At 34.3% G+C, this 13,637-nt stretch overlaps 2 protein-coding genes across 2 annotated transcripts; one reads left to right on the plus strand and one right to left on the minus strand.

Annotated features, from left to right (window-relative positions):
• The first annotated feature begins 740 nt into the window (after window positions 1-740).
• On the plus strand, window positions 741-8,347 carry LOC128157322 (low-density lipoprotein receptor-related protein 4-like). The gene is made up of 19 exons (XM_052819820.1): window positions 741-814; window positions 950-994; window positions 1,408-1,487; window positions 1,603-1,680; window positions 1,845-1,965; window positions 3,577-3,760; window positions 3,874-4,052; window positions 4,275-4,514; window positions 5,093-5,261; window positions 5,350-5,477; window positions 5,570-5,726; window positions 5,811-5,920; window positions 6,160-6,343; window positions 6,541-6,719; window positions 6,862-7,101; window positions 7,225-7,393; window positions 7,588-7,715; window positions 7,815-7,971; window positions 8,148-8,347. Exons 1-19 carry the CDS (start codon window positions 781-783, stop codon window positions 8,248-8,250), a joined length of 2,685 nt encoding a protein of 894 aa, XP_052675780.1. The 5' UTR covers window positions 741-780; the 3' UTR covers window positions 8,251-8,347.
• Window positions 8,348-9,134: 787 nt separating this feature from the next.
• Window positions 9,135-11,308, minus strand: LOC128155983 (apolipoprotein D-like). Its single transcript, XM_052817925.1, has 4 exons — window positions 11,212-11,308; window positions 10,201-10,471; window positions 9,966-10,030; window positions 9,135-9,551 (listed from the first exon to the last, which is right to left on the minus strand). Exons 1-4 carry the CDS (start codon window positions 11,233-11,235, stop codon window positions 9,333-9,335), a joined length of 579 nt encoding a protein of 192 aa, XP_052673885.1. The 5' UTR covers window positions 11,236-11,308; the 3' UTR covers window positions 9,135-9,332.
• Window positions 11,309-13,637: the final 2,329 nt, after the last annotated feature.

Below are 13,637 nucleotides of genomic sequence, written 5' to 3' on the forward strand. Positions count from 1 at the left end.
ACTTTAACTTACGTAAGTTTTGTACTGATGTAATCGACCATTTTATGGCAAAAATGACAAATTGTGCAACTCAATTTAATTTCTTTATTACAAAAGTCATACATCTTATAACATGGTTATTATTTACAAGATGATTAAGTGATAAAAAATAGACCAAAAAAAATAAAAAAAAATAAAAAAGGAACGACCAGTCTTTGTAAATCTATATCTTATACATGGATATACATGTAAATCCAAAATGTTAACAACATATATATGGAGAATGACTTACAAATTAATGGAAAATGATAACACTCATATAGAAAACAAATCACGCATGGAACATCAGATGTTTAGGGAAATGGCATTAGATATGACTTTTGCCAGATTACACAATTCTTTGATTTGTTTACTTTTAAAAAAAACTATATCAATTCGTACATTTTCTTAATAACTTCGTATTTTCAAAGGAATATAATCAAACTAGAGTGTGGATAAAAGTGTATGAAATTCAAAACAACTCTTAATTTTTGCAAAGATATATCATTATAGCCAAACGCTCGACAAATTTCATCTTCAAGAAATACAAGAAAATAGGGTATGCCATTTGAATTTAGTACTCTTAATTATGATTACAAACCATTCTGATATTTGTTGATTTTTGTTTTGATTCAAGAGATCCTAGTATGGTGGACAAAAAAACCCGCAGTTTTGCACGCGACTGTAACATGGATCATTATCTTATCTTTCTATAAATTCTGCCGGCTTTTGGTCGGCAGATCATTGTTAGAGTGAACGACCATGAAATCACGTATCTTTGTTTTGACAATCATAGGTTTGGAATTTGGATATACCAATATACATATTGTTTTGTTTCATAAGTATCATTATACTTTTTTCTTCTTAGAAACATTTTAAATTAGTGTTAGCTATCTTGAAATACTCTTCAAACTTTAACATTTCATTTCAGGGTTTCTAATACCCTATTGTGCTGCACTTGAAAGGGACAAAAAAGGTAATTAAATCATGCCTCAATAATATTAAAATGAAAAATATTATTATTGATAGGTCATTTAAAATAGACCCCGCTTAATATAATAGTTATTTTGTCAGGAAATATTATTATATAAACCGGACTATTATGATAACCGACCCCAGCTAAATTCAATCTGTACATGTATGATATATGCCTATTCTCGTCATGTTTTATTACCATCTATTTCTAAACAATGTGATTTTCACAATAATTGATGATTTCTTTTAAAACTTTACTTTTAATGCTTTAAAAAGATTAACTACCAGTATTACACGCTGAGAAAATTGCAAGATCCAACAATATGTGAAGTATGCTTCAGATGTAGGCATACTAGTTAAATTTACTTTATCTAACTTTGAATTATTTGGTTGTTGCTTTTTTTTAATCAACAGCCGTACAATCATGTTATGAATGTTCCAACATTGCCGACCCATCACAGTGTACAAGAGTGGTAACGTGTAGAGCTAATGAGGTAAATAAACCCATAACTATTATGAAAAAAATTAAACAACGAGCACCTGAATGCATACATGTATATAACTCAAAACAAATACCGAATGTAATGACGTCCATATTGGATTTTGCAGGTCTGTTATACGGAGGCTCATTCAACGTCATCAATATTCCAGTCCACAGTGTACTCGTTGGGATGTCGAGCATCAACCGTAAGATCAAGTCAAATTACCCATTAAAAATACAATCGAGCTTTCTCGATTGTAATCGTTCATTTCCGTGCGAATTACGAATTAAAGCCTGTGAGGAACTTCGAATGTTCAAAATAAGTAAATGGTGTACAACATATTTGATGTTTTTTTTTCGACATTTTCAGTTATGTGACGCAATATCCCATGGCGGTGGTGTGGTTGGAAGAAAAAGAAACGTGCGTCAATTGAACACGCACTGTAATAGCTGCTGCCGAACAAACAACTGTAATAGAAACCTTTGTGGAGGTAAGGTTTACTACGACTGTAAGGTAAACCCATTCACGGGAAGGAATATTATTACAGAGTGAAGATTCATTCAAATGTTTCAAGTCGATATGGTTTACATTGTACTACTATATACAGGGTTATTTTCGCCCCGTGTATTTTTCGTCTTTTACACTTTCAAACAGTTTCGCCCTCGTCTTGAATTCGCCCAGACACAGTAAAACTGTTTTGTTTAAAGAGAGATTATCTGAGGCATTGGAATTCACCCAGTCTTAAATTGGTCCTCTGTCAACGAGGGCAAAATGGGAAAAGGGGAGAAAACGGGGCCAAACATTTCCCTGTATACAGTATTTTTGGGTTTTTTTTGGTGCCCTATGTCTGTGAAAATACTGCTATCTTTGTAACGTTTAGTGCAATACAGTTCATCTGTGACACGAATGACGTACTGTTTTGGGACAAGCCATGTTCGCATAAAATTAATATACGAACTGAATACAACATAAACATGTTAATATTTCATCGTACATTTGTTGAAAACTATCTCAAGAAATGCAATAAGTTATGATTCTTTGAGTATTACAATACATGGTGATAATTATGGTCAGGACGTGGTCAAATCTGCATGTATCATCACGTCCTTCGGGTTACCTTAGATTTGATCTTGCTTGGCCCAGATTATGACCTCATAATACTAAATGAATGATTCATTTTATAAAAAAAAATCGTTAATACAAACGACATAACGATTTAAAAGCGGTAGTTGTATCAATTCATCAGTGTTTAAATATAGTCAGTAGTGTATGAATAATTTGTGTTCAAATTTACTTTGGAATGAAAGTAAGTTGGTTACTTTAAGCACAGATTGCATGAACATGTAGATAATAGTCTTTATCAGTGGTTATATATAATACTACAAAGTCACCCAAGGATCAGCTCTTGCGTAATGGAAAGCCCGTCACAGACAGTTTAACCCATTTAGTCTTGGTTGATAAAAATAAATACTTAAAGTGCATAATATACATGTTCCTTAATTTTGTATTAAACAAGCATGCCAGGTGAAACTGATATTGTTATGTACTTCACAACTACATATAGATTCATAAATCCAAATCGACATGTGGCCTTGTTTCGGTCAGTTTTAGTTGATTTTTTTTTTTAGAAAAAAAAATAGCACAAAAAAACCCAGTAACAAAAAGTCCCAGATTTCTCTTTGATGTGACTCCTAGGTCTATTTTAACACGAAGAAATCGACAATAGTGAAATTAAAATTATTACTGGATTTATGATAAAAAAGTAGGACGTCTCCTAAACATTTGACCCTTGCACAGTATTTATCAACATTATCATCTAAGTACTAGTACCTCCATAAGTACCGTATAATCACCGTAAAACATACTTTGTATTTTAAACATCGTCTTTCAACCAGACGAAATAGAAGAGGTGTTTCAAAAATTTAAATGTTGCAATTGATATTTTAATTCTAGTAGATGAATGCAGATTAGAAAAAAGCGCATATACCTTTTATGAATGTCGTAATAAAAAAGTAATTGGTAAATAACGACAACGAGATTTTGTGACAGACAATAGTAAATTCTTCCCTTATTTAAAATGATTCCATCCTCCGAAGTACAGGTACAGGAAACACCGGCCCAACGGTTTCGACCTCGAGTTCAACATATGTCCGTCTGCTTGGTGGTTCCCATGCTTACGAAGGTCGGGTCGAGGTCTTTCATGGCGGAATCTGGGGCTCCATCTGTGACGACAATTGGGGAGGACACGAGGCACAAGTAGTGTGTGGAATGCTGGGATATAGCAGGTACAGGGCCAGCTTCGTGCTTCGATTTTTATACGGACCACCATCTTTTCTCGTTATTTTCAGTCGATTTTTCAACTTATCAACTTTAAATACATATATTTTCCAATTTTTAGGAGCGGGTCAGGTGGCGCACAAGGAGGCTTATTTGGAGCAGCTCCAACCTATGCCAAAATATTTATGGACGAAGTGAACTGTACGGGAACAGAGGCATCTATCGACTTGTGTCACTTCAATGGATGGGGAGTTCATGATTGTGGACATGACGAAGATGCGGGTGTTATCTGCAACTCGGGTAAGCCTTTCTAAGCAGTCGACATTTTTTTCCCGATGCAATCGCTAGAAAAAGAAATCAAAGACTATCAATGAATAGTATTTTTTATTGTGGGTTGATTTTGTTATGCTACTTATAATTTTACTAAAGTTTGACGTCTTTGACTTTGATTGGTTACAACTTAATCTGTCAAACAAAATAAACCCTAGTAAGAATCTTTCTCACTTTTAACGTTACATGTAGCAAGCACAGAGGACAACATTATTTTCTTGCTTGATACTGGTCTTGGTGGAGTAATATTTAGAATGGACTTGAATACCCAGAGTTACGTGCCCATTCCCATGAACAGTTTGTACACACCCACTGCCTTTGATTACGATCCAACTGATGGCAGAATCTACTTCGTGGACTACAGGCTCAGACAGTTAATGAGTGTTCACTTCAGTGGAACAGACGTGAGAGAGCTCAAACAACTCGATGCAAGTATGAATGAAATTGACGGAAAATATTTAACTTTAATATTTGCCTTACAATTGGAATATTTTTCTGTGCACTCACTGTCCTATGAGTAGTAATGGGCAGAATTTTTTTTTAAACTTTAAGTACTTGTAATTTTTCCAGATAATGAGAAAAAAAAATATCAAAAGAAAATATTAAAATGATTTAGTCAAGACAAAACACGATTATAAAATACTGTGTTAATTATACATGCTTATGTGATCGTGGCCAATTTCTTGGTGTGATACAAACTCTGAATAAAGAATAGTTTGGAAACTAAATTTGATGTGGAATGGTTATAACACATGTACAACCATTTAATTAAGTTTACACAATCCAAGTGATCTGTAGGTACCAAGATTGTAGTCGTAATAAGATTAAAGATCTTTAAAGGACAATTGTAAACGAGCTCACTTTTGATCTCAGTTTTACTTTTCCACTTAATATTCCCTTTTAAAGGTGAAACATATCAAAAGTGAGCTCATCTAACTTTTTATGGCCCCGGGCCAGGTTCCTTAACTTTGTGTTGCTTTTATATTTAAGTTTCTTTTCATTTTACCTAGATGCCGACTTGGAGAAAATTCAGGTTGATCCAATTAATCGAAAACTCTTTTACGCGGACACAGGAAACGATCTTATAGGTTCTATTAACCTGGACGGAACCGGATACCGGGTTGTAGTGAACCAGAGTTTGGATGAACCACGTGACTTAGCTCTTGTCCCCGCTACACAGTGAGAATATATTAATATAATTGTTTGTTGTAATGGCGAGTATTGTGCATTTATCTCTTGAACTGTGTACAATGTCTTTCTTTGTTAGGACAATTTACTGGACGGACTGGGGAACAAGTCCCAAAATTGAGAAAGCCAGTTATGACGGTTCAAACCGACAAACGCTTGCATCAACCGGTCTTAAATGGCCGAACGGTCTTGCATACGATTATGAAGGTACATGTACATGTATACCCAAATAAATATCTTCCAAGAATATGAATCTCTGATAGAAAAATTTATATTGTTCAAGCGCCGTTTGCTTACAGAAAATAGACTTTACTTTGTGGATGCTGGAACTCACAAAATCGAAGCTATGCAGCCAGACGGTAGTAGTCGATCCGTCATCTTGACCGATTCTTCCGCCCACTTTTTCGCTGTGTCTCCATACCATCAATATCTTTATTACACAGACTGGAACCAACAGTAAATACTCTTCAAAAATTCCCCCTCTCTTTTTGAATTTAATGCTTTTTGGAAAATATCTAAAATGCTGCCAATCAATTTCAGCACTGTGATGAGAGTTAACAAGGATGGCTCTGGAAAGACAAACATTGGTCCTACAGGGTTTAGACAACTGGCTGACATCAGAGTCCACAAGTATGGATACGGAATGCCAGGTTTAAATTTTTTAGACGCTAAGTTAGTATACCATATCAAAATCAAGTTAAATAAAATGCAAATAACGAGTATTTTTTTTTCTTGAGATTTGAAGTTTTAATATTTTAAATAAAATTCTAGAATTGGGTTATTCTAATATTAATTAAGACAAAAAACCATTACGGCATCATTTGACATATGCGTGGATGCCAGAGAAATAAATCCTTCTTTGATGATCAAATGCATCTTTATTTTCTAGGAGTGGTGACTCCATCTCTAATCGTCGTTGATGAAAGTCACATATTTGTCCGTCTCGTGGGAAGAGGAGACCACAACGAGGGTTTGGTGGAGGTGTACATCAATGGCGAGTGGGGCACGATCTGTGACGATATGTGGGACGATAGGGAGGCAAAGGTCGTGTGTGAAATGCTGGGATTCGGAAAGTAAGATACACGTTTTCACTTTCTAAAAACTTCGAAGATATTAAATTCATGAACTGAATCATTTTAGACGACTGAATGCAATCAATGAAAATCAGAATTAAGAAATTTTCTTTTTCAATTTTTTTTTATTTAAACTATTTGGTTTTTAAAACATTAATTGATGAACTGATCCATTATTGCATGGAATGTAATCATAGGACTAATGCAAAGGCAGTTTCCCGGGCCTATTATGGAACAGATAACTCCATTATCATTTTCCTGGATGACGTCAACTGTACCGGAGAGGAGACCCACATAGCTCAGTGTACTAAGATCGGGGACTGGGGTCTCCATAACTGTGACCACAGAGAGGACGCAGGCGTCAACTGCACGTTCGGTAAGTACCAAAAACAACACGGCCTGTTCTATAAAGGAAACATGCGCAACGTCATAACCGTTCTAAACTCTCATCAACAGATATGTCAAAGACATCTCGACATTCATCACTTTAGTTCAGTGTGTGGCATGTGTCTTTTCAGATGTAACTACTATTCGCGATTTTGTGTTGGTGGCCGATTCCTACATCCAAGAGATCTACAGAATGGACCTGGAGACCGGCAGCTACTCCGCCATCCCCCAGTACAGCGTCAACACCCCTATAGGCATAGACTACGACCCCCTGACGCACACTGTGTTCTACTCTGACGTCGGATTACACTTGATCAAGAGCACGGACTTAGATGGAAATAACGAAAAAATATTAAAACGACTTAACAGCGGTAAATCGAAAGACGAATTGCTCATTAAATAATTACGTTTCAAATTGGCCAAAAATAGGTACAAGTACATTGTGAAATTAAGGTACTAGAAAATATATATTATTTTCTAACGTTTTGTTACAGTTGCGATACCTGATGGTTTGGTTATTGATGTTCAAAACCGCTTAATTTTCTATTCCGACACTGGAAATGACGTCATTGTGAAAATGAATATGGATGGTACCGGTGTTGTTAACGTGACTAATACAAACCTTGATGAGCCAAGAGCAGTTACCTTAGACGTCGCCAATCAGTAAGCTTCTATTGTCGTATAATGATGACGTCATAATAAATGACGGGTACATGTAACGTTACACTTTGTGTTGTGTGATAACGTGGTATTTTCCAGCCCCTAAATTTCTGCATCTTTCTGTTGTTTGTATGTGGAAAAGAAAATCTCTGTTGTAGGTATGATGAAAGAAAACTAAAAAAAAATTCACATTTCAGAGTTATATACTGGACAGACTGGGGAGCACATCCTAAGATTGAAAAATCGAACTACGATGGCTCAAACCGTCAGACCCTCATCGACAGCGGACTTAAGTTTCCTAACGGACTTGTATATGACGGAACAAGTAAATATTCCCTGCTTTCCGTTACCAAAAAAAAAACCGTTAAAACAATACGGTATATATTTTGAAACTTCACATTCGAGAATTAAACATAATTTTCAGCAAACAAGCTTTACCTGTGCGATGCTGGGACCAATAAGATTGAAGTAATGGATACGAATGGTCAGAACCGACAGCTGATCTTCCAGGATGCTGGCGCTCATTTCTTTGGAATTGACGTGGACTCCCAGTATATTTACGTGTCAGACTGGACTAAAGAGTATGTCTGATTTCAGATACAAAGCAGATCAATTCAGCTCAATTTCGCTATGAATTTTTCAGGATCCACCACAATCTCTTTGCCAAACGAGAGTGAATTTTGTTCAGCAATTTGAGGTCACATGTACCACAGTTTTGATGCATATTTTAAAAGTTTTTATTGTCTTATTTTTTTAGTGGAGTCATTAGGTTGAACAAAGACGGGTCTGGAGAGACACCCGTCGGACCCCCATCATTCGGGAAACTTAATGGAATATCTCTCTACCACCAAGGGGGATGATTCAAGTGTTCATACATCAAAATGACTTTCAATCCCGGTCATTTCACATAGACAATAAGTTTAACCATGCTGTGTTTGAATAAAAGTTTGAAATATATTCTCAATTTTATTTTTTACATAGTATTTTTATAGTTATTGGATGATAATTATTATAACGAATGATATTCATTTGATTTATATCGATTCTGTTCAACGTAAGTTTAAAATGTTTTCGCCAAGAGGATTTTTTTTCTTAAAACATGGCTCCAATTACTCTTCATACTGTTTCGGTATAAATATTTTTGAAATAGCACTAACATACGGATCCGTTAATGATATACATTGTATAAATGTAGAACTTGTGGACAATATCGGTATTCATTCAATCATTTGTCTTTTGTTCGTTACTAATCATCGTTGTGCAAATCCATCAATTACAGCTACATTTTCTTTTTTGTATTTTGCATATAACTCAATAATATGGGATGTTTAGATAGATAATCGACCAAAAACTTTGGTAGTAAGATTGGTTTCACTAATCCCAACGCTCATGTATCGTGTGCAAAGTTCTGTGATTTTCTCTCAGTCTTGCTCATGCGCAAATGAACAGTTACTGACATAAACACAACACACCCATGCGCAAGAGGGAAAATCGGAGTTATATTTGATGACTGCATATATAGATTCATTAACTCGATCTATTAGCACGTACATGTAAACTAATTGGAAAACATGTCTAATTAGATCTATAAGATTTGTCTATACCCTTTTTCATACATAATAATTTGAATTATTGACTAAGCCTCATAATCCGTTTGACAATTATTCAATTATTTATCTATTGCGATATTGAAATGAGCGACAAAGTACATTGCAAATTGTGCCTTACATTTTAAAATTGAAAATATTTGAAAACAGTCTTCTTTTAATTTCTCTTATATTAACATCTTTGTAACAACAAAATTGAATTTACAAATGAATACATGTACATGTACAAGATAAATACAAATATATGTTATTATGAAGTTGTTTTTCATAAAGATTCGCATGAGTATTTTCAATGTCAGTGAAAAAAAATCTAATATAATTATGTCGCGGTATAATCACCAGCATCCCGCCTGTAAAGTTTTGTGAAATGGCAAATTTTGGGTATTTAGTCCCAGACTTTCTGCGTAACTAATGGCGGCAGCCTCGTCTTCGGTAGAAATGGTAGGCGTTCGCGACAGGATGTGGATACAGTAGTTAGTAAAGAGACCCAAAAACGAGCTGCAGTCATACTCCACTGCCACAGTGTCTGTTAGGTACACTATCGTGTAGTCGGCCTGAAAAATGGTTTAAGTTGGAGGATAAAATCAATAGTTCGTGTTAAGACCTTTATCTTGATTGATCGGGGCCTAAATTGTCCTGGTGTTTTCTTTTTGAATCAACTTTTTAGCTTTTTGTGAAATTGCTTTTGATACCTTAAGTTAATGCTAAATACGTACTTAAAAAGCTTTTATAATTTCTTGAGTACTAAATCGTACATACATGTATATAATTACAAGGTTTATCATAACAATAGCGTTCACACCAAGAAATTCTGTATTTGCAAAATTAGATGACTATGAAGAATAGTATGCGTTCATGGTCTTATAATGCAATTCATAAATTTGACAGTCTGTGTTCTACTATTACCTTTAAACATTTAATAGAGAGTTTTAACTGATTAATTACGGGTTACTCAAACTTCAACGTACCTTAGGGGCTCCTGGGAAAAATCCTTCTTTCCAATGACCAGCAGGACTCTCACTTGATAATGTCCCTATAAAAATTGATTTGTAATCAGTTTATAAACCTTGTTTTAAAAAAAAAATCTTTTGACAGATGAAAAGTTGGATAGAATTGATTTCAAACGCATTCTTTCGTTATTTCAACTAAATGTGACAGTAGTGTATAACAATAGTGTTGTCCAATCGTGTTTAAAACACCTACCAGTCGCATTCATGAAATCCCCACTTGGTGCAAGTTTCCTACAACTGTTGATGGCCGTTGAGTCGCCGTTGGTTGCTGAGGTCACAGGCTGTATGTCGATAGTGGTACACACACAGTCTTTCTCGAAGTAAGCCCCACCGGCCGTCTGGGCCTTGGAGACTTCGTACCAGAGTCCATTGTACCGATCGTTCCGGAAACCTGCCGCTACTGGAGGGGCTTTGCAAGAACTGCTGCCCACTATGAACGCCTGGCTGATATCCAGCAGAAATATCTATAACAAGGTGAATCATGTTTCGTTTTCAGGGAATTGCTATTTCTACTTAAGTTTATACATGCTAGTAAAGGTGATTAAATGAAAAGAGAACAGATTTTTAACGTTGCGTAATAATTACATGTACATGTTAATAGTAAATACGGTATATCCGGGTTTTTTCTCGTGCCATAGAATTTGCGAAAAGGGTGTAGCATTTTTAATTTTCGTCGGTCATGTTTGGCGATTACAAAATTTTCTTAAAAAAACTTCTGTGTATTAAATATTTTGCGATTTAAAATCAGATCATCGCGAAAATTTTCGGATATACTGTAATAGCTTACACTATATTATACGGGTTTTTTTCACCGGGGTTTTATAATATGGTTATTATTCTTTTTTATTAAAGTTCTACAAAATCCACAGCAGGTACATATTTTTGTCAATGGTCCTTTAATTATCAAAGATACTGTGGTTTCATTATTTTCGTCTTTACAAACCATTTTCGAAGATTTTTTCGTTGAGTCGATCTCCGAAATCAAATGGTCATTGAAAAATTAGCAACATAGTCGACGTAATGGACTATCATCTACGAGTTTTACATATCATCAAATAAAATTAATGCGTTAAGCGTATTTAACAATTCTTTGAAATTCGATTTAAAAAAAACATATTATTACACAGATGTCGATAATAAAAATAACCCAAATACAATTGTTCGAAAATGATCGTTCTGCTGTCAACAACAAAAACTAACTTACTTGAACAAGAAGTGTTGTCTTCATTTTTGAAATAGTTATATACACTAAAGTCAGCACTGAACATCGACTTATATTAAGATCACACCTCACATGTTTGGTCACGTTGGCGGACTGTTCTTATCTTAGTTATATAAACAAACTTTAACAAATAACAACGTGCAATGAAGCTTTCAGTAGTGGTTTTTGCAGCTTTGGAACAGATAAATTCGATAACAATTGATATCATACTAATAATTTTATTAATTTCATCTTAGTTAAAAAGACATGGATGTCAAAAACCAAAACTTTTGAACTTAAACACATACAAACCCACTAACAAAAATTGAACAAGTTTCAGTGTCCAATGGTGTTATATTTTAGTTTCAATTTTTAAATCAAATACATTACAATACAGAAATGTGTCGTACTGAATGCAATTTTTATCATATTCAAACACTTGTATTTTACATATTGATTTCCTAAAATTAGACAAATTATATTTTACATATAAATTATTATTATTATTATTATTATTATACACGAATCATGCAGTTCACTCTATGTATTCATTATACTATGAAGATTTTTCAATTGAAGAAGCTTTCCAGTATTTTTTTTAATTTTTGCTTTGAAAGGTCAATCTATAAACAAACCTTCATTGCTTGTATTCTGACTTTTAATTTTATAGATTTTATCAGAATATTCATTGGTTTGTTTATATTTAAACAGTAAAATGCGTACTTCGGTGATTTATGCGGGATATCAAGGTGGCGACATTGCAGAAAGGTTTTTTCTGCTATCTTCATAATCTACATGAATTCATTAATTGATTGTAAAAAGTAAGTTAAATCAACTAAATGACTGTTGATGTACACCAGTACGTTTACTTAGCTAAAGAAACAGCCAAATCGTCTAATCTGGGCATTGTATTTATTCTGAATTACTTATTCAAACTATTTACTTGAATTGTATTTCCAAAGTCCATGCGCAATTAATCCGTAAGATTTTATTAAAATAAACTACCAAGTATGATTCCCTTTACAAATGTATTTCTTATGGAAACTTATCATTAATTCATAGCCCCATTGAAACAATCTACACGCCCCGTTTATCGATTTGTCGAAACTTACGGCGACTGAAATTGACAGGAAACTACCGGGAATGAAATTTACAAGCCCGATTATCGATTGGTCGAAACCTACAGCGCCCTAAGGAAAATCACGGACTGCACGAAATCATCATGATTATGATGCCCATAGCAACCTATCATCATTTGAAAGCGAATGGATCATTACAGGAATACATATAGTTTCGGCTATACGTTTATTCATAGATTGCCATGATTAGGTTACAGATATTTAGAAACAATTATGTCAAGTATATTGTGCAATGCAGAAGATCCCTCTAGATAGACCTTTGATGCGACATTTGATTTTGTTATACTTTCATGTTAAATCTGATTTAAAACTGAAATCTGATTGGTTAAGACGCTATTCATAATCCGTTCTATTACCCTCAGCGTTAGCAACGCACTTAGCAACGGGTAACATTACAAATTGTTACATGCGCAAAAATTATGCACGTACGGTTCGCTGTAGAATTCACGTTATTCCTACATAAAAGCAGTAAAATTTTCTTAAAAATTAAGTATAACAAAATAAAGAGTGCCTGTTTGGGAGGATAACAGTTGAAATTGACACCCCTCGAAAACCATTGTCAACCTCCGCTTCGCGTCGGTTGACAATGGTTTTCTCGGGGTGTCAATTTCAACTGTTACCCTCCCAAACAGGCACTATTTATATAATCGAACATTAAACATAAAACTGCAACCACGGCACTAAATGTGCAGAACTCAAACAGGTTAAGTCTGATATATATATTTTTTTCAAATGGTGTTTAAGCACTGTGTTTATTTAGATTATAATAATAATCCGCGGCAAATAAATATTACAGCATTTATAGAATACTTTGATTATTTGTAAACTCCTCAATCTTATATTACATTGTATCGTATTGTCTACACAAATATATACGAGTAGTTATATTTCTTACTGTTTATTCACTGTCTATTCAATAACTATTTTTGTTAATTCATAATAAATCAAGCGGATCTAAGGTCAGCCTAAAAATAAGGTGTGGGACATTTCGTCAGTTATGTAATTAAATATACTTTTTCAAGGATAAAATATTTAAGTCCTTTTACACTGGTTTCAAATAATATCTAAAACAGCATAGTAAATAGAATTGCTTGCTGTTGTCTCCATGGCCAGTAAACACAGATGGACCCTCAAACCAGGTTTAATTAAAACTATTTCAAAAGTTTGTTATTATATTAATTTCATAATTTCAAACCCCTTTCCATTTCAATTCATCTTATTATTCGAATTCAATTCCTTGTAGGTATAAAGGATGGATTAGCTTTAATTAGGTCTGTAGCTCCAGGTCTG

This window comes from Crassostrea angulata, chromosome 7 (genome assembly GCF_025612915.1).
Source record: "Crassostrea angulata isolate pt1a10 chromosome 7, ASM2561291v2, whole genome shotgun sequence".
NCBI lineage: Eukaryota > Metazoa > Mollusca > Bivalvia > Ostreida > Ostreidae > Magallana > Magallana angulata.